Source organism: Phlebotomus papatasi, chromosome 2 (assembly GCF_024763615.1).
Source record: "Phlebotomus papatasi isolate M1 chromosome 2, Ppap_2.1, whole genome shotgun sequence".
In the NCBI taxonomy this organism is placed as follows: domain Eukaryota; kingdom Metazoa; phylum Arthropoda; class Insecta; order Diptera; family Psychodidae; genus Phlebotomus; species Phlebotomus papatasi.
The window spans coordinates 76,357,351-76,383,863 of NC_077223.1; the positions used below are offsets into that span (position 1 = coordinate 76,357,351).

Genomic DNA, 26,513 nt, shown 5'->3' on the forward strand with positions numbered 1-26,513 from the left:
AAATGTCAATTGTGAGGTTATGTTAGAAAGTTCGTAATCTAAATGAATAAAAAATCATATTTATGTGCTTCTTCCTGAATGTTTACATACATTATTATATAAGAAAATGAAAAGGAAGTATGTTACCACTAAAACTTACGAGAAAGTACGAGAATTTGATTCAAAGTACAATTTAATCTCACACAAATTTCGTTAGTTTTGAAAAAAAATCGTTCGAATTTGGGAGGTGAGAAATGTCAAAAATACCCCCCGAACGTTCGAATTTAGGAGACTCTACTGTACTCTTATCCCGGCCGGAACAAAATCGGAGTTATAACATATTTCCATGATACTAGTCTGACAAAAATCTGAGTCCGATTTGTATTATATTTTTCATTTAAAAATATATGATATTCGTACTCTGTAATTGTCCGAGATATGTTCCACTCATTCTACAGTGTCTCTGATATGTTCCATTGCCGCAATAAAATCGAAAATAAATGTGTAATTTTTTTACTATTTTGCAAAGATTTATACGAAAAGAGGCATAAAAGTAGCCAATGAAGCTGAAGAATTACGTTTCCAATAAGAAAATGGCCTCATCAGATGATAAAATTGATATTTGTGATTCACACGTACACGACAGTCACACTAATACTAATGCTACCAAAAAGTCTCTTCCACTAGTAAAACGACACAGTGTTTTATATGGAGGGTAGGCCTACAATCGGACTACTATCCCGACTATAAGTAGGCCTACTCTACCTATTAATATATAATATTTATCTAATATTGTATAACATTTGTTCCGGCCGGGATAGAACTATTTTGTGGAACCTTTTGAGTTTATGAATTGTTCAAATCGGTTGAGAACCGGTAAATGGTAAATGATGCGAAAGTAACTTTTGAGGTATAGCATCTAAATCACGAGATCGAGAATTTTGCAAAGCCAGGGACGCTTTGGCACCCCCTTTCTCCTTAGGTGTGATTCCTTCAAAATCAGACCTATGTTTAAATGGAATTGAACTTTATCATAATGTAAATTATCTTCACAATTGATTTGTGGAGCTAAATTATATTAGGATAAGACTCAGTGGGTCAGTTCTTAGGAGAAATAAGGCCAATTTCAGGGTGCTCAATTCAAAGGTGCCTCAGTTTCCCCTAATATGATGATTTCTATGGATTCTTGTATTTTACTATAGCTAACAAATAATTAATTAAATTTCCCTAAATGACCAATTGGATTGAAATTCAAATATTCCATTTATTCATCTGTATCTTTTAATTACTTTTAATTTATACAATATGCATTTCCAATTTCCACACTTAAGAATCTTATTTTACAATATGCTTCTGCAGGTTTGTTCCAAATTTCTATCATGTTTCAATGAAACGTGAAACACTGAACATGAATGCTTCCTAAAATATTATTTTTGGAAAAAGTTCGCCAAAAATACATTTTTTTTATTTTTATTCATTTATAATTCAGTACTTAAAGTATCTTTTAGTATCCTTTTACTACCTAATAGTAAAAGAATTTTCAAAATGAAACTTTTAAAAGTAAATTGAAAAGATCCTTTAATTTTCCCGCGCAATCTTTGGGAAAATCCTCTGGAAGGATATTTCCACGCAGTTTGTTCGCGTTCAACCCTGCAACGTGTTATCAAACAGAGAGAAAATCGATTTTCCTCCTCCCGAAAATGAAACGTAATTTCTCAGCTCGTTTGAAACGTCACACACGAAATGTTTTCCGCGGCATTTGAGTGAAAATTTCCAGTTTTCGTGCGTGAAAAATGCATTAGCTGATGAGAATAATGTTAGTAAGTGTTTTGTTAAGTAGTGAGTGAAGAAATTTTCCCATTTCCAAGTTATCTTCAGGGAGATTTTCTTGTGTGAAAAATTTCTATACTTCTGGGTGGGGGTTGAAATTATGTGATTTTGGGGTTTGGGGGCGTACACACCAGAGACTTTTTCTTGGAACTCTATTTTTATTCTTCTGGGCAAAAGTGAAACCACCGATTTTTGGCGCGAAATGGCAACTGAAGAGCAGGAAGTGCTCGTGGGAGAGAGCGAAGAGCCTGGGACTGAAGAATATATGGATGATACAGCGGCTCCGGCGTCAGGATTGAGGCGTCGCAAGGGAAAAATAATGTCGTGTGCCAAAGAAACCATCGAAAATGGTGAGAAAAAAAATGTGTCTGGTCATCAATCTCACTGATCTTTTGTCATCAATTTCCGTGGATTTGTCTACTTTTCACGAAAAGATTCTGCATGTTTGTGGATTATGTAACAGGTCTTCAATTTTATGAGAATCCCTCTTACTTCCCTTTTCATCCTGAAGCACCTTCACCTCGTCAATTGTCCGCATTATTAAATGTTCCTGGCGTGTAACTCAAAGTGACTATTTTGGGACTTTTTAGGTCACTTCCATATAAGAGGAAAATTGTTGTACTTTCCACCCATTAAATTCCAATGTGTGTAGAAAATCAATATGCCACCCACTTAGTGGCACAATAAGAAATTTTTTTCCACCCATTTCTTCCACCAGGTGTGCGTATTTTGCACCAACTTCCCCAACAGACGACATTTCACTTACATTTTCATCCCTCACAGAGATTGGAATATGCCGTGAGAGGATTGGCCTTTTCCACCGGCAGAACCCCATTAATTATTTCAACCCACAAACTAATAAACTTTCCACTGGATGGGATGAGTAGACCACCCACAGCTAGAAATTCATTGACCCAAAGTCATCAGTGATGTGCACTTTTTTTTATTACATTTTCCTCAACAGATTTCTTCCACAGTACACAAGGACTTCTTGTCCTCGGTGAATTAAAATAAAAAGACGTAAATTCCTTCAATATCTCTTGTAGAATGTATATTTAAATTGCAGTCGTTATTATCGATTTTGTACTGAAAAATGCTGCACGAAAGTTCTTAGATAAAATGCTTTAAAATAACACGTTTCTAATTCAACTATATATATTGTATATTTCTATAATATCAGGAAGATTGGGTTGGATTTATATGGCAATGCTGAATTAAACTTCGTGTTTTTTTAGTATTTTGATGACTCATTAACGTATCCAATATTTTTCACAGAGAAAAACTTAAAAACTTTTCGAATATCGACACTGTTACGGCGTTATCACACTTGTACATTAAAATTTTAATGTGATTCACATTAATTGTCGCTTGTGAGCGTCCAAATATGTTATTTGTGTCTTTGAGTCACTTAATATTTGGGGTTTTTCTATTTATTGATAAAGAAGTGGACTTGGCCGGCAAAAATAAGTTTAAATTTATCTAAAGCATAAATATTTTTCACATTAAAAAATTAAAGAGAAAATCGCATTAGTTTTTCGCATTAACGCTATAAATCAATTTATATCAAATTTTGCGGGCCAAGTCTACCTTTTTATCAACAAATAGATCAAATTTTGAATATAAAATGATTCAACCACACAAATTACACATTTGGACTCTCACCAGCGACAATTAATGTGAATCATATTAAAATTTTAATATGCAAGTGCGATAACACAGTTAGACAAATGATAGTGCAAATTGTATTGAGATTCTATGTTTTTCCTGCAACTTGAGGAAAGATTTAGAATTTTTCTAGAAAGATTAATATATATGCTGGCCAAATTAACTTTTTGTACCAGTTGCTTTTTGTTTTTTCTTCAGAAGCACGTCAAATAGTTCTCTTATATCTTATCAAGTGATTTTCTTAATAAATTAAATTAATTTGTAAAGAAACGAAGATATTTGAGCAACTTTTAATTCACACACAATTTCTTTAATTCGGGTAAATTCAGTTTTTCTTTATATATTTTTAACTGCTCGAACTCCAAGAAAGAGCAGTTTTCACAATCCACTTCTTTTCAAATTATTACCATCCTGGCTGCTAAACGGTAAGAGATATTGACTTCCGGTCTACGATGACCCCCCCCACAAGTCAGCATGCTCTAGCGAACTAACTTACCCAAAGTACACCCCACCCCTTCTATCCCCTCCAAAATTTTTTTTTGACTTTGCAAAAAATTGGCCCTAGCAATTTCAATGATTTTCGGATATGTTTTGTAGTTAGTCAAGCTGAACATTTCGTCCGTAGACACCTTTCACCGGTTAACCCTTTAAGGACGATTGGGTCACCGGTGACCCAAAAATAAAATTTTTCCTACGATCTTCGAAAGTTATGCTTTGCTCTAAAAAGTTAGAAAAAGTGATTTTTTCCGATCCCCGATTTTTTACCTTCTCGTCCTTAAAGGGTTAATTCGCCATCTTGAATTATTCAAGGTCAAAGGTCAACCACCCTGGAGGGCCTAATTTTTAACGGATTTGGTTAAATTTGGACATTTTTGAAAGATCTTTTAATTCTGAACCCAACTGCATCGGTCACAATTGGCGGTGAATCGGTAAAGTAACGGTAATAGCCATAATTTAAAAATACTGTTTTTCGCACTTTTTCAGTCTTTTAACCCATGTAAAATTCAAACGGTAAGAGATATCGATTTCCGGTCTTCTATGACCCCTCCTCAAATGACATTATCTCGAAAGTAATCTCTTTAGTTTTTCCCCCTCCCCCTTCATACGTCCCCTATCCCAGTAAAATACTTCAAAAATTAGGTTTTTCTAACATTGCAAAAAATTGGCCCTAGCGATTTCAATGATTTTCGGATATGTTATGTAGATAGTTCAGCTGAACATTTAGTCCTCAGATACCTTTCACCGGTTAATTCGCCATCTTGAATTATTCAAAGTCCAAAGGCCTTTTTTTCGCCCGTTTTGTTCAATTCATTAATTAAAAGATTAATGATTTCTTGAAACCCTCTTCTTGAACAATTTTCAACTTCAAGCAGTTTTGAGGTGATTTATAGACAAATTTAATTCGACAGTAATTTTATATGCACCAGAAAAATTTGCGAATATAAGACAGAGCTCTTTCTCGGGAGTTCGAGCAGCTCGCAAAGCCTCGGACGCGTTGCCACCCCTTTTAATACTAACAATATTTTTCAAAATATATAAAAAGGCGTCAGATGTCAGATCCGCTTTGACTTGTATATTCGGGCTCCAACCGGTAAATTAGTGTAGAAAATAATAATGCAGGGAAACTATTGCACCACCGGACACCTGATAGCATCAAGCATTGCGATTTTTAATCGGATATTAAACTTCAGAGGACAAGACCTATAGAAATTTATCACAGAAGAAATGATCGATATAATTCATGTAGTTTCGAAATAAACATTAGTGTCCGGTGCTACCCCATGTACAGTGGTGTCCCGATTTCCCATAATATTTAATCGACTTGGTAATCGGTATTTCCCTCAGCAGATTTAGGTGAATGACGATTAAAACGTTACATTCCCTGAAAATCGATGTCTAAAATTTAGGGTAAAATTTAGAATTCCGGACAACCCGGTATTTTTAGAAACAGAAGAAAGTTCAGTTCCTATTCGTTCATCGCCGTGTTAGCATTCAGGACCAAACGATGAAAATTATATTAAATTTTTAAAATGTCTATTCAAATTCTTTGCTTAGAAAAGATAGGGTTAAATTTAAAAATCTGGATAGAGTAGAATTCAGAAAAGATCATTTTGGAAATCCTGACTCTGGTAATTTAATAAAATTAGTATACGTGCTAGAGTATTTTGAATATTTTTTGATTGATTTTTTTATTGGTTTTGAATTAGTTTTCCGAACTCTAAATAATAGATTTATTTGAAATCCCGCGTTGTCCGGAACTTTAAATTTTGCCCAATTATTTTTTGTTAATTTTGCTTTTCGAAATATAATTTTCTAATTTCCTGATTCTTAAAAAAAAATAATTTAATAAATTAAATCGTCAGATGCTTTATCAGTTTAAAAGTTTTAAAGTAAAAGTTGACGTAGCATTGTTACAAAGCTTATACTTTACACATTTGATTTCCATTTTAGCCCCCCTAGAGTAAGTGTTCCAAATTTCAGCATAGTTGCATGCAAGTCCCAAAGTCGCAAGTTTGATATGTAATATTTTTAATATTAATTGAATTTTTTATTCCTTCTTCTTAAGGAGTTGGATCCTTATAGACAGTTTATCGTTTTCATATTCTCCAAAATCATTCTTATTACATTTTAAAATGAACAAAAATGTAAACATAGCTTTCGTGGCCTATTTCGGTAACCTTCATTCTCATAGTTCTTTGCCCTTAGGGAATTCTTTCAATGTCTTTTTCACATCTTCTCGTTTATCGAAGCTACATTTTTTGTTTTTTTTGGCAATCTCTCTAGACCTCTATATAGAGTATACGAAATTTCTAGGCCGGAATTTCAAGCTGGCCGGAATTTGGTACACTTACCCTATAGGGTTCAATTTTCTCTCCCCTCGATTTTAATCTCAATCCTTGAGAGATTTGTGATGATTGCTGAGAATGAACTTGGAAACTTAGTCCGTTGCACAAAATTTAATTAAATAGTAATTAATCATTGAACTGAATTTTCATTTTCATCATATCACATCTAAATTGTAATTCTGTGAGCAGACCTTTCTATAATTATGATGAGAAACAATAAGATTGAAAATACTAATAATGTGATAAGTTAGGACTCATTAATTAAATAGCTTACTAACAAGTAATATATTTGAACATAAAGTTAAGTATCTAATGCAGCAAATAGAATAGCTTAATAAAGTTTTAAGATCTTACAACAACTATTTTATCAACTATATCTTATATATTAATCTTGTTTTCCAAAATCTACTAATGAAAATGCAAATTATTTTACTAATTATTTAACAAGAAAGATAAAACTTTCACCTTGGAAAAGCTCCTCAAGCCTTTACTAATTATTGTTTGCCTATTTAAACAAGTTTACTAGCAAAATTTTCAGGCTCGACAATTCCTTAACCGTACGTTATTTACATTTCACTTAAAAGGCCAATCCTTGAGGGTGTTCTTTGGTTCCACAGGAAGCACATCCCGTACTTGTGAATTGCTGAGGAAAACCACTGAATATGTAATGAGGTGTTTCCACGAAGAAGACCCACTTTCATTGACACCCTTGAATAATTGATACGAGGTGAAAAGTGAAATCTCACCCTGAACTCTTCTCTTTTTGCAGCTTCCAGACTTATTCGTCGACGAGTGCCTTGTGCCGGACACCTCATGACGCCTCGACGTCTCTGGCTCAACAAGATCCCCGCTCAGTGCGACGTTGTTATTGAATTTCCAGAGGATGCACCAGATGAGGCGCTCCGCTGGCTCCTGTCACGAATCCGATCACCCACACCCAACGGCCTAGGATTATCGGCCCATGTGCGGGCACACGACAGTACAAAACGCACTGCATTCTACCTGAGCGCCCCAATTAACATGTGAGTAGAAACCCTAGAATTTCCCACATTCACGAGGGCGTGTGACCTATAACATGTGTATTGGCATAGGCCAAAATTATGTGGTTGAATGTCTATGCATTTTTTATGAATAGAATGTGATTTGTGGATTTGAAAAGTGATTGAACTACAAGGTTTTTTAACCTCTCTAATGGATCAATCAACTGTGCCAAGTTGGACTTCAAAATTATTGATGAGGTTGATTGAGGTAGACAGCCAACATATCAATACATTTATATTTTTAAATATTTAAATATTCAAAAAGGGGTTGCAAACCATCCAATGCTTTGTGGAATGCTCCAACTCGTGAATTATAAATACTGTAACATCAAAATATTTTTCAAATTATTTACACTGGTTCATAAATCTTTTGTATCGGTATAAATCACTTAGATTATCAAAAACAACTTAGGAGTAATACAATCGATTTAAAGACAAAAATTACTTATTAGTTCATAACCATTATATTACCAAAATAATCGATTGGAAAAGGTTCAGGCTTGTTAGGAAATCCAAGACCTTTCCAATCAGCCCAAACACGACCCCATATTAGTTAGGAATATACGCTTTCTAGGGCTTTTTAATCTTTGACTTTAAAGAACCGTAATTAGTTTCTTTCATTAATTGAAAGCTCTGAAAAGGGTTGCTGTTTTACAAAGAATGACTCTATTTCCCCATCGAACTCCGGGACAAAATATCCGAATAAAAAACCACCTCCTCAACATAAACACTAAAGATTAAAAAAAATCGTATTTTCGTGTAATCTAAAAGAAACATGATTATGGAGAAGAAGGAGAAGGTTGAGAAAAAATTAAGTGCATGTTAACAGTCTTTGGGTTGACGAATTTCAGAATGGAGGTTTAACCCAGTTCCTGAAGCTCTCGAAATCCTAAATAATAGTAGGGTCGAAGGAACAGCTATTGGCACTTTAAGAACTCGTATCAGCACCTATTGGCACCCTATTTTGTACCAATTGGGATATGAAATTCGAACATCTATTCTTATAGAAAAAGCTAGGTTAATGAAAAAACATCGTATTAGGGTAAATTAAGCTAATTCAAAACCTGCTCCAAATGGAAATTTTTCGTTACTCCAAATGGAAACATAATTGTTTTAACGATAAATACAGTACTAAATTATTATATTTATATATTTTCTATACCACAGTTTCATTATTTAGTTAATTTTGCTCCAAATAAAGTGAAAAACCATTCATATTCACAAATATTAATTTAAAAATTACTCAGAAAAATTAAAAGTGTGCGTTTTCACCATCGAATTTTTTATCAAACAACCATGTTTTCTAATGAAAAACACAATGAGGTGACTGTTTGTTTAATATTTATGTCACATTTCTGGCTAATTTTAGTTAAATTAAGTGCTAATCTTTATTGTTAACTGTACGTGAAGTTTTCAAATGAAATAATTACCTATTTCGTGAACAAAAAGGATTTTTCTGAAGTATCTGCAAATGCTTCAATAGGAAACACCGGAAATATAATTTTTTTTGTAGAGATTTTCTTATTATCTCAGATGGGAAAGGAGAAAAGACCAGAAATAAGAACAAATCCTGCGCTCAAGAGCAACTCAAAAAGGTTTTGAAAGCCTTCCGTCGCGGTTTCACTTACACTGCTTGTCTCCAATTAGAAACTTTCCCTTGTCTCCATTTGGATTAATTTGTTTCCAATAGCAGCATTTTACATTTGCGTATTTTTCTTGTATTTAAGATGTTTTCAAATTATATCTAAAGAATTTTCACTAAACAGTAATATTCTAGAAGAGTCAAGGAGCAAATTTACGTAATTTTCTTCAGAAAAAAAATTAATTTAATGTGTTGAATCTTCTGTCAAAGTTAAAGCGTCTGGAAATGGTTTTGAATTAGGACATTTACCCTACTTGCATTTTATTTTATATACATTAAATTAATATTCTAACGAAATTACCAATAGGTTTTTCCTACCGAACAGGTGTTCCTTCGACTTTAAATAATTTTTATGATCTTCAAAATCGAATGGATTTGCCCTTAATAACTAAACTTAAATCAAATTTTTTCCACAAATCTTGCCTGATAATAAATTATAACTGATAAGTCCGATAAGTCAGCTGACTAATGGCCTCTATATACTAGAAAAATAGGAAATAGGAATAGAAGTAGGGGAATTTACTTCAATATGGACATAAATTTCTCTAGTGAGTAGAAGCTATAAGCATTAATTGCCCCAAGTCGTTATCACTACTTGTTTGGTCTCTAGACCTGACGACGTACCCACAAATCAGACGGACAAACAACGTAATGCCATTTCTCAGAAATTGTCTGAAAGAGAAACTTATTTTGAGAAAACTGTTCTCGTTGGAGAATCGGTGTGGAAGGTGGAAATTTTCATGAATAATTAATTCCATCCCCATTAAAATGCATTACAATTTCAATGAGATTAAAACTGATCTTTGAAAATATTTAGGAAGAGAAAACGGTGTGAGAAAAATTTTGGTCAATATAATTAATTGATTAATTTTGCTTTAAGTTCTGAAAATTACTTGACTGTGTCGGACAGTTTTATGAAGGTTCGTGGGAAATTTTTTCGTAACCAATCTTAATTAACTATTTTAGTTAAAAGCACTTTATTGCAAAGGTCTTGTCATAAAACTCGAAATCTCAAAAATAGACTTCTTAACGACACATTGAAAAACTTGTAGAACATAAAAAACTTTAAATGCTTTTTATGTGCTTAAAAATTAGTATAAATCGTATAAATAACTGCTTGAAATCAAAGAGAGAGCAATTATATATAATAATCGACTTTTTCCAACTTGTCATCGCTCTGGAGATTAAACGGTTAAACATATCAACTTCCGGTCTTTGGTGACCCCCAATAAAAATCATTATCTCCAGACGTTTTACTGTACAGGACTTTTACTATATGGGATCAGACATTTTCTATGTGGGACACCGGTGTTCCAATCGTCCATAAAGGGCTGAAAAATATTACTAAAATGACATAATAAAATCCTTGATGGTTTTTTTTGTGTTTTAAGATCTTATCTCAAGGCTTCTACACATTTAGGAGCAAAAGAGCAATTATTTTCAAAAATTGCTTCTTTGATAGAATTTTAACGTTTCAACCTACCGTAATGCAGACGATTTCCTTAAAAAAAAGTATTTTTTTTACGAAAATTGCTACCAATATGTAAAGGCTTTTACTGTGTTATCGAAAGTATCACACTAGGAATTTTCAAATGAAAAATTTAAATTGAATTTTTCATTACAAGTTCGAGAACAGCGGGAAACTTTAAACATAGGAAAGACACATTTCCAAGAATTTTCTCAATGCAAATAAGTATACCTAGGATTTTTTGTTAAGAGATTCCGGAAAAATGTATGATATATTATTTTAAAAAGAGGGAAATTACCTTTTATGTGAACCACTTATCTTTTCTGAAGAAGAATCCTCCAAAGTCAGAAGAAAAAATTGTATGAAAAAAAGGCTCTTGAATCCTCAAACAACCCTCACTTAGTTTTTGTTGAAAATCTGTATGAAGACATCCCAACTGGAGATTTTCTGATGAAACCTTTTTATCCGCATGACTTGAGGAAATTAGCGAAGTACTCCCGTTTTACTGGTCCTTCACTTCCAACAGGTTTATCACTGATTCACTGTATTTATTATATATTTTGCCCTCAGACAAGATTAAGAAATAAACTAAGTGCAAATAATTTGGTTCATAAGACTGCTAAGGTTCAAAAGTCAATTTGATGAACTCAAATTAATTCTTCAAATTAATGTGCAACATCAGCCAAATTTTTACTATTTCAGTATAAATGCAGTTAGGTAATGAATAAAATGTATTTTTGTAGACCAAGTATTATCTTTTTTTTATAATTAATGAAAATTTATTAACTTAACTGATTTTTAATACAAAATATCGCAAAAGAACCATTATTGTGAAAAGATAATTTCAATTTTAAATCAAATAAGAATTTCGATTTAAATTGAAAAAGCCCTAGAAAATGACAGCACAGTTGAATCAGTAATTTAAATCCATTTTGGTTTTGCAAGTTTCAAATAAATGCAAATATTTTTTCCTAAAACTGCCCCATTTTACTGCTCCACTTGAAAGAAAGAGCAGTTATTATAATCTACTTCAGAGGTGTGCAAGAAACCGTTGAAACCGAATTAACGTCAAATGAAACAACCCGTCTGACCAGATAAGCGTGGATTATAGCCTCAATTAACCCCTATCTTTCATACCTTACTTTTAAGAAGCTCCCATACAAAATACCCCTTACTAAATATATGTGAAGGACACTGTTTTGCGTTCATGGTGGTGAGCAGCGGAACTACGAAAATTATGTTGCCGGCCTTGTTGCTCAGTTGTCAGTGACAAGATGGAATATTTTCCAAAACATTTTATTTGTTTTTAAAATTCTCGCAGATTCTCAGTGATTTTAGTGGTTTTTTTTTTAATAATAATAAATGTGCGTGAGTGCGTGTCGTGTAGAGAAAAGTGTCGTGGTCACAATAAACAAATTTTCAACCCTGAAATACGTGTTTTTATTCCCTTTTGGGGGTGTTTTTTAGGAGACATTTTTTTCGGAATAGTTTGTTGTTTTTATAAAGTGTTAAATCGTTCATCCTGGTTAAATAAAACATATCACTATCTTTGTAGCTTCTATCATTTGTATAAAATTCGAAGGTGAAATCAGGATGTGCAATTGACAGTTTCATTCCACCGCCATTGATGTACGTGGGAAAATCCAGTCCTTAATTCGGGCCTACCACTCGGATCTTGCCAATGAGGGCTAAAATAGTGCCTAAAGCTGGGTACTAATTAATGACTAAACGCTGGGTCCCCCTTACCCTGTGTCAGACGGGATGTACGTCAATGGTCAAAACGCTACTATAACAAACTTATTTTGACGTTAATTCGGTTTCAACGGTTTCTTGCACACCTCTGATCTACTTTTTTCCAACTTATGACACGGTCAGAAGCCAAACGATATAAGATACCGACTTCCGGATTTCGACAACACAACCATAAGTCAAAACGGTCTTATTTGACCACACCATTCTTCTTCCCAAAACAATTTTACCTTTGGTTTATTCCGAAAACGGATCCTAGCATTTTCTTTTTCATTTCCGATGATTTGTCATAGTGAATATTCTAGTCAAGGTGAAGATTTCGTGCCACCTATATTCGAAAAACATTTCGACGTCAAATTTCCGAAAGTCAAAGGTAAACCGTTTTGCAGGGCCTATCTTTCACGATTTGCTTAAATTTCGATTTTTTTAAAGCTCTTGAAATTTCCAACTCGGATACATCGAACCAAATCGCTAACAAATCCACAAAGTACCCGTTAAGGTTGTACCTTTTTCAAATTAATTTTTATTTGTCCTTATGCTTGTTCCTCGAGTTAAAATATTCTAAAATGTGCTTTTTTAAGCATTTTTTTTATTTCGGAATGGTTTTATAAATTTATGAATTGATTTAATCGGTAGTAAAGCGGTATGCACCGTTTGTAAACGCTGATGGAGCTCACCTAAATAACATTAAAAACTGAAATTAAAGGTTTATTATTTCTAAAACCAACTAAAAAAAGAGTTTGCAATGAAAGAATCATATAACTTCCATTAGCTCATACAAACATTATACCACTAGCTTTTTAAGCTTTCTAAACTCGACAGGAGAGTGATGGAAAATCTAGAATATATATGATAAAATCAATTGTATGTTCGAAGAATTTTGAATGAACAGATAAATTAGGATTTAAGGGATTTGACCTTTCCACGGGCGATGATATATGTATACCACTTGACCCCATTACTTGCATATTTTTACATGCAAAATAAATAATATCAAATAAGCATTCCCGAAAATTTTTTATTAACAATTAGATTTTTACTGTACTTAAGTTTAAGTGAAATCAAATTGTTTCCACAAAATTCTACTCAGTTGAGAAGCAACGATAATGAGTCCTTCGACGCTCCGAGCTTAATCGAAATTGACATCCTTGTACGAATTTTCCAATTTTCTGTTCAAACAAATAGCTCATTAAAGTGATCAAGCCAATTTGATAAGCTCCTCATGGGGAATCTTAAGAATGTTCCACACTTGAATGGTTAGCGAATTTTGCCTCAATTACTTCAAGTGTAATTTCTCTTGGGCGATAGTGACACATGAGAGTGATAAAATGCTGCCATACTGACGAGAGCTATCTTGAATGAGGAAGAGAATCTGTCGTGGGAATAACTTTGGTTGCATATCAAATGACGAATTTCAATTTAATGACTTTTGCTTCTTCCTCGGCAGACTGTTCCGGGCGGCGGAGGAAGCTCGCCTGCCGAAGCGCCTCAAGAGTGACCTGGGTGGGGCCTTGCGAGATTTCACGACACGCGAGAAGCACTGCTTTGCCCAGGCGAAAGTGTCCACGGGCGAGGGTGATGATGGTGGCGGGAGTACACTTTTCACATCTCAAGAGCGTCAGTGGCTCGTACTTCAGGTAATGTGCCGGTGTCTCTTTAATCTCTCGCCCGCCTGGCCCGTTAATTATATCTGGAAAATTTTCCATTGGCAGATACTGCAAGGCTTGAGAGCGGGACTTGGGGATTTGGAAGCGCTACAAGGAAAAGCGGCGGTGGCGGAGGGACAGAGCATAATTGCTGCATGGCAAGAATCTGGTCTTATTACCCAAGTATTTCCACTGCATGAAACAACCGCCTTAACCCAATTGCAATCCAGTTGGGTACGTAATATTTTTGCACCACAGCCATTAGGTAAGAGAAATTTGACAAATTATCTATTCTTGTCCCTTTTTGAGCTTCCAAGGAGAAAGCATATTCTTGAAGAGAAACGTTCATTTTTCATCCATAAATCCGGATTTCCCCCAAAAAGACTGACCCAGAAAATCTAAATGGTGGAACATTTCATAATAAAGAATTTATGAATGAGCGAAGAATATTATTTATAGTATTTTCTACTATGGCATAAGCCTCTTATAGCTATTCTAATTTTAATGTAACACTCTCTAAATATACATACAAAATATGTAAAATATTTGCCAATGACCATAACTTAGGTTCTTTTGACTTTATTGATTTGATACTTTGCGAAAATCTAAGATTAGACACTTTCCCATTTCATTGGCTAATTTTTGATGCTGTTATTATTCAAATTTATGATGATCTGATCACGTATACTAAACTAAATTTGGCATTCAACATTTGTTTATGCAAACGACGTAATCGTGCTTCTTCCTTGGAAAAATTCTTGTATCTTTCTTCAACGTCCAAATGTAGACTTCCATATAGTGTAAATGTTGTTTCAAATAATACAAGTCTAATTTACTGGATTGCAAAATTTATTCTAGTATTTTTTATATTATTTTTCATAAGCCAATCTAAAATTTATTCGATATTCATATAATATTGAATGTAAAATTAAATAGGGGAGAGTAACCACTTTTTAAAATATATTGCGGAGTTACATTTAGGGTAAGTGTGCCAAATCCCGGCCAGCTTGCAATTCCGGCCACCTCTTTTGTTCCTAGAATTTTCATGAATTTTTAGTTTTTACATACTCCAGAGATTATACAATGCAAAAGAATAACAAAAAATGTAGCTTCGACAAACGAGATGACGTGAAAAAAACATTTGAAGTATTCCCGAAGGGCAAGGAACTATAAGAATGAAGGTGGCCGAAATAGGGCACCAAAGCTATGTCTATATTTTTATTCATTTTAAAATGTATTAAGAATGATTTTAAAGTAAATAAAGACAATAAACTGTCTACAATGTTCCAAGCAATACTCCTTAAGAACAAGGAATAAAAAAAATCAATTTGTTTTAAAAATATTACATTTCAAACTTGAGACTTTGGTGCTTGCATGCAACTATGCCGAAATTTGGCACACTTACCCTATTCAGAAATATAGGAAAAATTTAGTCATTTTGAAGCTTGGGATCGTACGAACGGATCATGGGCACTTGCCCCTGTAGATTATTGTTAGTTAGATTTTATGCCTTGAACAACACCGCAATTATTGATCAGTTTTTTTTTCTATTTGACACTAATATTAATTTTCTAGCACTTCTGTAGGTGGTATAATAATGATCTTTTTAAAATTAAATTTTTTTCACTGGTAGGCCTGGCACGTCATATTCAATATTTTCTACTAACTTTTACTTGAAATTTCTAGAAATTTCACTATTTTTTCTCTTGATGAAATTGAAATAAAAAAGTATTTCTTAAGAATCTTAAACTAAATCAATTTTCTAGCAGTTATAATTCAAATTACAAATATTTTTTATTGTTTTATTTTTTCTTTTATTTTCCATTTTTAATAAATTTCTTCTAGTTTTTTAATCAAATTCTAGCAGTTTTGGTATTCTTCTTCTTCGTAAAACCTGAGAACAAATTCTTTTTTTCTCTCAAAACCAATTCTAAGAAAAAAATTTACATTTTTCTTCTGTATGCAACCATTAAAGAATAAAATTATTTCGTTTTACTATTCTTTTAAATTGGTAACCTTTTTTTAATTTTTTTTCTATAAAGCCAGTTGGATAAAAATTATTTACTTTATAATTGGTATAAAATACAAACTATGTTTATTCTATTTAATGAACACATAAACTGCTAGAATTCTAAAGGACATTGGGCAAAACGGCCCAACTTTTCGCCACGAATGAGACCTATACCATCGAATAGGTATTGACAAATGTAACATCTTTTGTTCCGGGACCAACCCCAAAAATATGTAGGAAAAGCTCTAGAGCATAAACCATAATGTTTAAGAATTGTAATGATTTTTTTTGCAAAACTCCTTTTATACAATAACGGTTAATCGTATATTGGTCGTTTCTAAGAATAATTTATAAATAAGGACTAAAAGAAATTTTTCCTAGAACAAACCATATCTTTATCTCTTCATTTTCCCTGCAATTTTCCAGATCTTCCTTATAAATCAAGTTACAAATCTTTTACGATCCTTCAAACTCATAAAAAAGGATTGTATCCAGGGAAATGTCTCTTATGCAGTAATAATCTTCTTGGAAAAATGATTAAAATCTCTAAAGATCGTAGGGTCCTAAAAGATACCGTTATTTAAATACTTTGAGTAATAAATTCGGAGAAAAACAAATGTTTTAATTAATTATACTGAGAACCTTTTGTTAAAATTCTTTAGTAACGGTACCCTTACGACCCTATGAACTTCAGCAATCCTGGCTCCTTTTTTAAGGAGAACATTTCTCTAAAGACGACAAAAGGATGCAATCACGGAAATACGTTTAACGGAATTAAAGAATATTCGAGGATATTTGAGGAAAATCTGGATACAAGAGAGATAGAGATACGGTTTCTTTTAAGAAAATGTTCCTTGAATTCAGTTCTCTTTTAGAAAACGTTCTTTGGCGCCAACAACTCACAATATGCCGTTATTTAAAACAGCAAGTTTCATAAAAATATAGTTCTACCAATTTCTTAAGAACCCTTACTTTAAGATATCTGAAAAAGTTGACATGAAGAACCATAAGTTTCTTTGGGTCATATGTTCAAGATACACCAAGAACTCCGAAAATATCTGTGGGTAATGGCAAAAGGGTTAAAACTTCTGAAAATCGCAAGGCCCTAAAAGTTATCGTTATAATAAGTTCAGAACGTTTCTGAAGAATTTGAACGCGTTTTGTTAAAATTCCTTTGGTAAGGGTACTTTTAAATTTTATGATCTTCACCACCTCTAACTCCTGTTTTAAGGAGAATATTTCCGAAAAGGAGACAAAAGGATGCAATACTTTTAATGGAATTAAAAGGCATTCCAGGATATTAGAGGGAAATCAAGATAATTACAAAGAAAATTGAGAGATAGGAATATGGTTTCTTCTAGGAAAGTGCTCCTTAACTTCTCCTTTAGAAATCGTTTTTTTTTTTTTTTTTTGACAACTACTACTTACAGTATACCGTTATACTGTAAGTAGTAGTTGTACTGTAAGCAAGTACTGTAAGCAAGCTTCATAAAAGTAATTCTACCGATTTCCTAGGAACACTTACTTTAAGATATCTTATACAATTGACGTAATAGACAATAAGTCTCTTCGGGAGATATGTTGGAGACACACCAAGGACTCCGAAAATACCGATGGTTCCCCATTACACGAAAAAAGTTTTCGTTTTGTTACCCTGTAATGTGCAATGGCTTTAAAATATGGCTCGTTTGTATAGGAGCTACCAGATGGAGCAATCAGAGGGAAAATCTAAAAATATTTATTTAAAGCTTAAGTAATACATCGACATTGTCCCAAATTACATTAAGATCGGTTAAGCCGTTTTCGAGTAATAAATTGTCAAAGTTGTGAATTTTCTGAAGGATATCGTTAATTTCCCAAGGACTGACAGTCCTTTTTGACTTTGGTCTCGGTAAATTTTAAGTCACACACCAACACCTACAAAATGGGTCTAGTCCCATCTCTGGCGAAGGGTTGGACCTGCTCCCATACATTTCTGCTCATTGTCCTTTCTAGTTCATCTAATGATGGTATATTGATAATGTTTAGATAAATATGTTTGGATATCGAATATACGATTATAATTGTCTTAAAAACAAATATATGCATTTATCAAAAACGTTCTGAAAAGAATTTCATTTGGGGGAGCTGCTCCATCTTCCCCTACGTTAACATTATATACTAATATGATATTCTACATTCGGACTCAATTTTTATTGTGTAAATATTTTTCTTCGATGTGCACATTTTTCCCAAATTCTCACAATAAACTGAGTTATGTAAATAATTTCGCAAGTCACGAGGAATTCCTCCCTTCTAGACGACATTGCAGAGTACTTTGGTGTGAAGGTAGCCCTATATTTTGCCTGGTTAGGCCACTATACGTGTGCTCTAGGAGTTCCAGCCGTTTTCGGCACCCTCATGTGGGCTGGATTGTATGGACGTGGTCAAACGGCTCAGGATATCGGCCATGTGCTCTTTTCACTTTTCAACGTGGCCTGGGCATCTCTGTACTTGGAGGCCTGGCGTCGCTATTCAGCAGAATTGGCCTTCCGCTGGGGAACCCTATCTACCCCACCTGAACTTCTTGAGCCACCCCGGCCTCTCTACAAAGTAAGCTTAATCGTAACGACTGGGTACAAAATAAATCTTTTTCAAACGGATCCTTCATTTTTCAGGGACCGCTTGTTGAAAGTCCAGTTACTGGCAGACTTGAACCTAAAGAAGCCCCTGCTTGGCAACGTCGAGCATTTCGGTATCTGGTTAGTTTTCCCGTGATTGGCCTTTGTCTGGTTGTGGTCTTCATAGTAATGTTCGTTATGCTGCGTTTCCAGGTAAATGTCTAAGATAAAATCTTCACTTGTTGCACAAACGCTACATAAAATTTACTCCGTTTTTTTCTTTTTCTTTCTCGCGAAAACCAAAAAAAAAATAAATTAAATTAAACATACGAGTCTTGCACAAATCATCCAGTCATTCTCATCAAAATTCTTAGTAGTGGTTTTAGCAGCGATTGATTTGCAAAATATATTTCTTCTCAGGATTGGCTAGATGAGCATCTTCCAGACGCTGATGTTTGGAAATGCATTTGCATGGCACCTCAGGTTTAGTTAAATATTTTATTTTTTTCGTTCTCATATTTGTGCTAAGTTTATCAATTTTCTGAATCACATTCGTTTGGCTTTGATTAAGCACCTTTGAAGATTTTGATAAATCTTTTTGTAACAGAAATCTCGTATAGCAAAAGATCCAATTGATATGATGGGATTTGTTCTTGTAGGACTGGTGGGATGGGAAACTACCGGAAAATGGTTTCTTAAGTTGCTTGAGTGTGATTCCTAAAGTTCTTCTAGCAGGTGCAATTACATTGATGGATGAGGCTTACTTCAAATTAGCCGTCTGGCTAAATGATCGAGGTAAGAGGATCCGTATAAAGATTCTTCAGATGAAATCTTAGCCGAATACTAAATTTTCAGAAAATTACCGTCTCCAGTCCAAGTATGAGAATCATCTTATTGCAAAGGTGGCTCTCTTCCAATTCGTCAATTCTTTCCTCTCACTCTTCTATATCGCATTCTACCTCTGCGATCAGGATAAGCTTAAAGAGCAACTAGCTGGGTTGCTAATCTCGAGGCAAATCATTGGGAATTTGAGAGAATCTGCCTGGCCCTATGTTTTAGAACAGTGGAAGCTTGCTAAATTGAGCTTTAAACTTTGGGGTGCCCTTAGCCCTACACAAGAGATCAATTCAAAACCAGAAGATAGTAAGGGTCAGGATGACAAGGGATCAGAAGGATCCGTTGGGAAGAGGAGTATTGGTCAAGCTGAAATTGAGAGTTCCCTCTATAAATACGACGGAACATTTTCAGATCATCTGGAGATGCTTGTCCAAATGGGATATGTTGTACTGTTTTCCGCTGCATTCCCTCTAGCAGGATTGTGCGCCCTAGCCAATAACTTGCTAGAAATCCGTTCAGATGCATTCAAATTAGCCCATGTGCATCAAAGACCCTTTGGGCAGAGAGTTGCAAATATCGGAACCTGGCAGAATGCTCTTAGTTTGCTAGGACTAGCAGCTGTAATTGTTAACTGTGCCCTTATAGGGCTATCAGGCCAAGTATCAAGACTTTGGCCAGGACTCACTTCAACCCAAACAGTAATCTTAATTGTGGCTTTGGAACACTTAATGTTGGGACTCAGGTCAGCACTAACTTGGCTTCTGCCCGAACTGCCATCTTGGCTTGCGGCTGAAATAGCCAGGGCAGAACACTGTCGCAGGGAAATGCAATGCAAGGGTACGTCCCCAAGGGCTACTCCACCCTCCCCGTCCTCCACGTCAATTTCGCATCCTGATCCTGAAGAACAGACACCCGATCCTCTTCTTGAGCAATCCAGTCAGGAAGTTGAAGATATCGTCTTTGAGCCTGAAGACCCTAATCTTCTATTTCGCGATGGGATACCTAGGTCTATTACACCGGATTCACCAATATCTCAGGTATTAATATTACTTTTTAAATAAAATCGACATAGCAAAATAATAATTATAACTATAACTTTTGCAGACAAGTACTGTTCTTATTCGACCACTTCTGGATAGTTCAACAAATACAAGTGGTTCTTCCATCCAAAATATCCCATCGGATGTGGCTCTATCTGGATCAGGGTGAGTATTTTCAGTTAATTTTGCTAAAAAAAACTTCATTTCCTAATGTTAATTTTTGTAATTATGTTATTTTAGTGCATGTAGGCATTTAAAGCAAGTATCAGAGATATCAAAACTGTCTGAAATACCTCCATTCCGTGGTTATTCCGTACGAAATTCAATGCCCAAGAAGAACATTGCGTCAGGGTAAATTTTCAACAAACTTTAATAAAATTTGTGTTCCTAAGATATCTAGTCGGTGTTTAGTTAGGACCCTTATCACGAGACACAGTGTTAGTCAGACCCACTATCATCACACAAAATATCTTCACAATTAGTTGCTTTATATAGGCTGAGGGTTTAAATTTCAAATGCAACATTAAGGTCATAAGAGATTTCAATCCTCAATCTGTAGTCAGTATTGAATGTGCAAAATATCAATATATTTTCCAGAAACAATTAAAAGAGAAATTTTATTGAAATCTTTCAGTACTTCTCCAACCACAAAGACTATCTCGCAGCCAATTCACATCCCAGAGATTCCGCCATTTAGGAAGAATCAGCAACAATCCCAAACTCCGCCTCAGAGAGGTTCAGTCTCGTCAATGGGAGTTACTCCTTCACCTCCGAAAATCCCTGAGATTCCACCCTTCAAGCCGCGCAAATCTGCTGAAATAATACCTCCGACTTCAACAACCACCACAACTTCCGGTGAAAGTCAACCGGTCGGAGTACCTGACTGGGCTAGGCGCCTCAAGGCAGCTGAGCCATCTCCCGTTCATCGGAGTACAGACTGCATTGCACCTAAAGAGCTGCACTTAGGCACGGATTCACCAGAGCAAGGACTTAAAAATGCACCATCCTGGAGTTCAGTGGCAGTTCGAAATAGTGGCGCTAGTACAGGAGATGCTGTAGCCAATTCCAGTACGGGAAGTTCCTCTCCAGCTAGTGGTACTGTACCGAAGAAGCTGTCCACATCGGGAACAGACGATGAAGCTAAAGCTGCAGAATTGGCTGCCAAAAAGTCCCGCCTGAAGCAGAGCTTAATAAAGAGGGCTAGATCTGTGGCAGTATTCTCGCTGAAGCTGAAAGAGAGAAGGGCTAGGGAAGCTGAAAAGGCCGCTCTGGCCGCAGTTGAACATGCTAAAGTAAGAAATTGAGAAATTAGTAGACATTTTTATTGAAAATCGATATGGGACAGAAGGGTTAACCGGAAAGATTTTCCGGAAAGAGTTAACCGTTTTATGTTTAACGGATGTGCATGTTTTCAGCACATTAAAAGTTTCATGCTTGAGCTGTGCAGATCGTCAATACGATCTTAAGTGTTTTATACTTTATCTGTGCGTGTTGTCAGAACAAATTTAACAATTTTATAATTGATCTCTACCGGTTTTTACCACAATATTATACATTTTTTAATTGAACTGTGCGTATCTTCGACACAATGTAAACCGTTTTATGCTTCAGCTGTGCAATTTTATGCGCAATATGAGAAGTGCGTGTTTTATGCACAATCTGAACCATCTTATAATTCAGCTGTGCGTGTTTTCAAAAGAATTTTGACTTAAAATTTTAAAATATTCTTTTTTATTTCAACTCTAAATCTTGAAAGAATATAAGGGCAAAATGTTTTTTAAAAGCTAAATGGGCGTCCAAGAAAGTCTGAGGGAATTAAAAGTTTTTTTTTTTATTTCAACGCGAAATTTTGAACGCCGCCCCTCCCGCATCCCTCTAGGTACGCTACTGACCCCAAACCCCACTTCCCCTACGTATGCCCTAGACACACTTACGACTTTATCCAAGAGACGACTTAGTGGAAAATTATGTAAATGTAGTTTAACCATTATTTCTAATATAATTACGTTAAGCCGTCTCTCGACTAATCCTCATGTCTGTCAAGGCCGTCAAGGCCTTTAGAGAGGGATGGTGTGCGCGGGCCGCACAGGGCGCTAATTTTGGTTTTTTTTTAACAATTCAATTTTTATGAATGACCCCGTAGCTAAAATTTATTCTTTCAAGATTTAATGTCCAGAGTGAAAGATGGGCAACACTTTAAATTACTGTCATATTATGGGGGTTATGTTTTTTAAAATTGTGGTTTTCTTAGAACAAATAAATTACATCAAAATGATATTACTCATAAATGAGTATATGATTCATTATCGGAGAGATAAGCAATAAGAGAATTAGGTTCATTAGCTTAATCCCTTTATTTCATAAAATTTGCTAGAAATTGTGGTTATAAATTACCTAACCTCAAAAAGGGAGTAATTTTGTAATAGAAAACTTAGCTAAATTCCAAGTTCAATTTTATAATTTAAAATCCTACAATCTACTTCTGAATATAACCAATAAACATCACACAAAATCTAGATTTTTTTAGGTTAGTTTTATATAACCTAATTGTTTTCAATAATCTGTAGGTTAAATTAGAGAATGAGATCCAATATATAAAAAAAACATTTAAACTTTTTGTTTAAAAGCTAAAATACGACATTTTGTCCTACATGAAATTTTACAACTAAATGTTTTTTAGGTTATACATTTATAGGTTATCTTTAAATAAAAATGATCCTTCAATATAGGGGAGACTGGGGCAAAAGGTCACAAAACGGATATTTTATGTTTTTACAAGCTACTCTAGCGCTTCAAAAATTTCTAATTAGCGCAGTTTTTTAGAAAATTTACCGCTCTACAATTTTGGGAAAGTAATTTTCCTCTATTTTGCAAGGAAATACTTTTATCGAGCCGATTTCTAAAAGGCAATTTTGTGACCATTCTCAAAAATGCTGGGGTAAATAGTACCAGACATGTGGTATTATCACATTTTCATATAGGACACACAGTTGCGACCAAAATAATAGAATCTCCTCCGCAAATACCACTATTTTACCTTTAGCATTTTTGTTTATTCCAATTCGTTTAAATAATTTTGATATAGAAATGTTCAAATAATTACCTTACATCAAATAAGTATTTTTTTGGCCGCTAGATGTCTCTATGTCGTCTATAAATCGAATAAGTTTAAATAAAGCTATATTTAGAAACCATAAATGACAGTTTTAAAATTTTGTTGACCGAACTGAATTTCAATATTGGCGTATTCTATGTAAAATAGAGGCCTCCAGCGGCCAAAACAACCCTTATTCCACGATTCTAATAATATGGAGATTTTTACTTCAGAATTATATCAACAAATTGGGAAAAATACAAAAGTTAAAAAAATATAAGCTTTGCAAAGTGATTCTATTATTTTGGCCGCCACTGTATATTCATAGAAAAGTTTTTTCATCTACACCATTGTAAAACACCGTTTTCTCTGCGAGAAAAGTGAGAAAACGAGGAAAGCGTTTTTCAAGCTATTTTAGAAAAAAAACACACAAAAGACTGCAAATCGTTTGACCAATGCAAACAACAAGCGGCGAGACATGGTAATACCGTTTCTTTTCGCCGTGAGACATCAGAAATTGCTTCGCTTTTTTTTTACCTTTTGCTCTATACTTTTTGTTACTTTTTACCCCAAGTGGCCATTTTTAATACAAGGATTTCTGGAGAAAAGAACCTTTGTGAAATTCTAAAATAGATAGCGGATTCGTATTCAAAGAATTCGAATTATTTAGGAAGTATTCACAAGTGCATCAATTTTGGAAAATAAGTAGGTAATAATTGTTATCTTCTGCAAGGAAAATATTTCAAAAATAGGGCTAAAATTTTCGATATTCTAAATTTATTGTTTGAATTCTAAGAAACTTACGACATTGAAGAAGATCTATGAAGGCTATCTATAGAAAAAATTTGAGCCGATATCTTTTTTATCTTGGAAGATAGTGAATTTTGAAGTTTTTGATTTGTGACTTTTTGCCCCAGTATCCCCTAACCTTCTATATATTAGAGAAAATTAAAAAAAATATATAGTTAGAAAATATTAAGATGATTCTATTTATAATGAATACGTGGTTTTCAGGTTGTGGCATCTGTTACAAATCCTCCAGCTGGTGGTGAATTATCCTTCCTGCCCATTGAACAACTCATTCAAGTGGACGATGTCGTTAAACATCGAAATTCAGCATCAGGCTCAGGAACACTCTAAAAAGGAAAGTAATAAGAATTTTTCAAAAGTATTACAAGAAAAAGTAATATACTCTGAAAGCTCTCTTGAGGGAGCTTTCAAAATCTAAACTGATGAATTTTAGCTAGATTGCAAACAAAATTAATTCTAAACCCAAGATGGCACAAGTAACTGGTAATTTTAGGTTCAAAAGCAATGTTGAAAAACAAAAACACGTAAGATTAGTTTAGTTACCAAGAGAGCAGAGAAAATAGTTTGCAAATTGTTAGTAAAATTCAGATGATTAGCTGAGCTTTCTGTGACGTATTTTGCTGGCTTTGGATTAAGTGCAAATCCTCCTTTAGCAATTGTTGAGGTATAAACTTCAGAGACTTTATTTATATTCTCCATTGAAGAAACAAATTTATGTTTCATCCTTATTTTTGTGCCTCTAAACATCAGCCGAATTGAGAGGTGAAGTCGGGTCAAAGGTCAATGTTTCACCTCTACGAAAGACATAAAAAAAGTGTACTATAAATATTATATTTTTGCTAGACATTTTTTATTGTTCAGCAATAACGAGGAAAAACTATACAACAAAAGAAAATGTAATAAAGCTGAATGAGGGGAAAATTCTCATTCACTAACGAAAAAAATTGTGCTTCTTACTATTTTGTTTAGAAAGACATTCAGAACAAATAAAATGCTTTTTCTACCAAGAGAATAATGTTTCAGGAAATTAATATTTCCTGCAAAACAACTAATTCAAAATATCCGATCCATTATATGTTTAAAAAAAATGTTATTCAATACAATTTATTTGGATAAATTACCAATTTCCTAAAATTCTTAAAAGATCTACTCCCTCTAAAATGTAAAATAAAATAAAAATATGAAATGAAAAAAAAGTATTGTCATTAATTGTGTATTGATTGTGATAATAGAATAGTCATCGAATATTGAAGAAAAAATATTAAAAGAATATTTGTGAATATACTCGTGAAAAGATTAATGTGATATTTGATTGTTTGTTGGGAAACGTTTTATTAATTTTTGCGATATCGATTTGACAAAAAAAAGAAACATATTTTACAACAATTTTTGACACGGAGGGAGACGAAAAGAATTACTTTGTGCTTCTCAATATCTTTTGAGATGAAATTGGATAAAAATTCAAAGCGAAAACATATCAATTCTCGATATATTTTGGCGCAATTCACTAAAAAAAACACACACACAAAACCCTGTTTAAAAAAAAAACTCTGTTGGGCTTAGGAACACCCAATCAAAAATCACATTGAATTTCAGATAAAGAGAAAAATGTGGACAGAAATATGCATAGTTTAATCCTCCAAGTAAATCTAATTTTCAAATCCAAAGCTCTGTTTTGCATTTTGCAAAGTAACGTTGAGAGAGCTAAAAAAATTATACAAAAGAAAATATCGTTACTCCAAAAAAATAACATGTTGCATTGAATAATGAATTTTTTTAGAATGTTAAAATTTTCTAAGTGATAAGCCATGAATTACAATAATTACATTTAATTATATTACTTATATTGTAAGGACACACAACACACACAATTTATTATATTAAAAAGTGTACTCTCTAAAGGACAACAGAACAAGCTTAATAACGACAATTAAAATACAATTTGAGAAATGAAAATTGTTTTATTCACGAAGAAGTATTTACCCATTGAATAAACCTTTCATTATCTTTATCAAAACCTTACCTTTTACTGAAATATGTACAACAAAAAAATAATGGAAAAGTTATGTAAAGCTTCGCAGAATGCTGGAAATCGTGAACTCACGAAGAACTCTGAAGCGTTAGCAAGCTTGGCAAGAAATAAAAGAATAAAAATTTGAAAGACGAAAGTTTGAGTTTTTCAAAGCCAAATTAAATAATCGTAAAGAACCTAGATTTCAACCAATTTGATCAATACATTGATTTTGTTTCAAAGGC

The 26,513-nt window shown here is 33.9% G+C and overlaps 1 protein-coding gene across 4 annotated transcripts; it reads left to right on the forward strand.

Annotated features, from left to right (window-relative positions):
* Positions 1-1,665: 1,665 nt before the first annotated feature.
* On the forward strand, positions 1,666-26,211 carry LOC129804445 (anoctamin-8). Of its 4 annotated transcripts, XM_055851757.1 has the most exons (13): positions 1,666-2,159; positions 7,090-7,342; positions 13,667-13,856; positions 13,932-14,130; positions 18,176-18,468; positions 18,534-18,689; positions 18,897-18,959; positions 19,136-19,271; positions 19,332-20,350; positions 20,418-20,518; positions 20,594-20,704; positions 20,988-21,645; positions 24,462-26,211. In XM_055851757.1, exons 1-13 carry the CDS (start codon positions 2,012-2,014, stop codon positions 24,585-24,587), a joined length of 3,453 nt encoding a protein of 1,150 aa, XP_055707732.1. In that variant the 5' UTR covers positions 1,666-2,011; the 3' UTR covers positions 24,588-26,211. The 4 variants fall into 4 exon arrangements, with proteins under 4 accessions (XP_055707732.1, XP_055707734.1, XP_055707735.1 ...); XM_055851759.1 differs by lacking the exon at positions 18,897-18,959 and having other exon boundaries at positions 18,152-18,468; XM_055851760.1 differs by lacking the exon at positions 18,897-18,959.
* Positions 26,212-26,513: the final 302 nt, after the last annotated feature.

What these genes read in the sequence shown, in the direction of transcription:
- LOC129804445 (XM_055851757.1), top strand. Translation starts at nt 2,012, where the DNA reads ATGGCAACTGAAGAGCAGGAAGTGCTCGTGGGAGAGAGCGAAGAGCCT. An exon ending in CGGATTCACCAATATCTCAG is followed by an intron (nt 20,351 to 20,417) that starts GTATTAATATTA and finishes TAACTTTTGCAG; the next exon opens with ACAAGTACTGTTCTTATTCG. An exon ending in GTGGCTCTATCTGGATCAGG is followed by an intron (nt 20,519 to 20,593) that starts GTGAGTATTTTC and finishes ATGTTATTTTAG; the next exon opens with TGCATGTAGGCATTTAAAGC.